Raw genomic sequence first — 2330 nt, forward strand, 5'->3', positions numbered from 1 at the left:
TTCTTACAAAACAGGCTTTTTATTAAATAAAAATCATGCGAAAAGGGGATGTAAGACAGCAATAATCAGGAAAAGTTGCTCTTTCAATTAGGAGTGAGTGGCCCTTAAAAGGACCGTTGGGTGTTAAGAGTTATTAGCTAGCAAGCTAATACTCCTGTGACTGAGAGGAGGCCTTCTTTCCCGCTTTGCCGGAGCTCGGTGCAGACTGGCCGGTCTTCTTGGGCAGCAGGACGGCCTGGATGTTGGGCAGGACGCCTCCCTGTGCGATGGTCACGCCACCGAGGAGTTTGTTCAGCTCCTCGTCGTTGCGTACAGCCAGCTGGAGGTGGCGAGGGATGATACGAGTCTTCTTGTTGTCTCTGGCGGCATTGCCGGCCAACTCCAGGATCTCAGCGGTGAGGTACTCCAGGACGGCGGCCAGGTAAACTGGGGCCCCGGCGCCAACTCTCTCTGCGTAGTTTCCCTTGCGGAGAAGACGGTGGACACGGCCGACGGGGAACTGCAGACCGGCGCGAGAGCTGCGGGTCTTAGCCTTGGCACGGGCCTTTGCTCCAGTTTTACCTCTTCCAGACATTGTTGGTTACTCAAATAGCTCTTCTGAATCGAACCACTGCAGTCGCTGGTTTGCTAGTGATGAAGAAGAAATCGCTTCACAGCCTACATATAAACCTCACGCTTTGTCCCGCCCTAACTTGCCATTGGGTTTTGGAATAAAAGTACTATTGTCTGATTGGCCCTGAGAGGAACGTCGTAAGAGGAAATTAATGACTATTGGTGGATCTCTCCTGGTTTGTGAACAATCACGATGGAGGCTAAAAGGAAGAAGCACGATCGATTGGCTGTTACTGTTACTACTTTCTGTCAGTGGGTCAAAAGTAAAAAAGGAGGAGCCAGAAAGCCAATCGACTAGCTTCCCTCCAACTTTAAATTTTTTGGCGCGCAGACCAACTGCGGTAAAAGTTAAATGGAACATTTAACCCCCCTTATGTGTGTGTATTGGAAGCCAAGCTTCGTACACGCTGACCAGTGCAAAAACCTGGACGAAGTGTTGACAGCGTGGCAAATAACATCGAGGATCTGTGTGCCAAAATGATTAAACTTTACACTAAAATATAAAGCTGTTTATAACTAATAATTTAACTGAAGTTAAAAAAAAAGGAAAGAAATCCAACATTATTGTGTACAAACAGGAAATGTTTTTAGATTTACTCATTGGTCAAATGTGCCCACCCGTCCATAGATGTAATGGGCATACATACACATTTATTTCGACTAGTGTGTCTACATAAGTGAGTTTCATGTAGACCTTTTTGTATTCCAATTGTAATACCTTTTCAGAATTCCTTAAATATTTCTCCTAACAAGTATCTTATTAATAAATAAATACATCTAATACTAAACAAAAGCCAAATATTTTTAACAATAAAAACTAAAGTGAAAACCAAACTGCTTCAAAAAGAAGCTACCCTTGAAAGAAAAAAAATGCTGTAAAGGTGCTCTCATCTCATGACCATCAGTATGGAGAGGCCTGCAAGACTGTGGAAAACTACAGGACACCATCCCCCACTGCATCCAAACAAAGACCTATTGACCTGAATGCCTTCTACTGCAGGTCTGAAAGGAATTCCTTTGTGCTCTTCTCAAACTTAACAACAGCAGTCCCCATCTTTATCATCCTCAGATATTTAAACTAAGAACAAGTTTAATGGCCATACAGTATGTGAGTGCCTTACTCTGTACTATGTGTCCCGTGTATAATTTGGTTTATATGCCATGAATGTATCTGGTCTGTCCTTTTTTAGCTAATCACAGCCGGAACCACATTTCTTTTGTGCACATTTTCAAGTAAATTTGATTTTGATGAAAACATATAACTGAGAGCCAGCAAGCAGCATTAGCAGACTAAGCAATTACTTAGTGCCCCCAAGCTAGCAGACAACCCCCACCAAGACCGCATGAAATACCACACAAGACAGGTTAATCAATGTATTTTTGTGTGTGAAATATCAATAGTAATTGTACAAGTGAAAGTTATATATTGTTACTAATATATTAGCAGACTGGTGCCTTAATGCCACTGGTTTAATCATTTTCACTGTTGGAGCTGGGATCATGTTCAAAACACTGTGTTTCAAAGTAGGTCAAGGTGCCACAAAACATACTAGGTATTTATCATTAACATTCACTTACAATGACATCTTTCAGTTCACTGAAAGTGTAGCGTAGCTGTGCAGACACCACAGGCATTATTTTTGGTAACCTGCTGTTAGAAACTGACTAGGAAGATAAGTGTCATGAGGGTTATGTTCAATTCTTTCTGGTTTTGTGTA

General features: G+C 42.3%; 1 protein-coding gene across 1 annotated transcript; it reads right to left on the reverse strand.

Moving 5' to 3' along the window:
• LOC116336196 (histone H2AX) lies at positions 1–661 on the reverse strand. The gene has a single exon (XM_031759998.2). It carries the CDS (start codon positions 572–574, stop codon positions 146–148), a length of 429 nt encoding a protein of 142 aa, XP_031615858.1. The 5' UTR covers positions 575–661; the 3' UTR covers positions 1–145.
• Between the last annotated feature and the right edge of the window lie 1669 nt (positions 662–2330).

This window comes from Oreochromis aureus, linkage group 10, assembly GCF_013358895.1.
Source record: "Oreochromis aureus strain Israel breed Guangdong linkage group 10, ZZ_aureus, whole genome shotgun sequence".
NCBI lineage: Eukaryota > Metazoa > Chordata > Actinopteri > Cichliformes > Cichlidae > Oreochromis > Oreochromis aureus.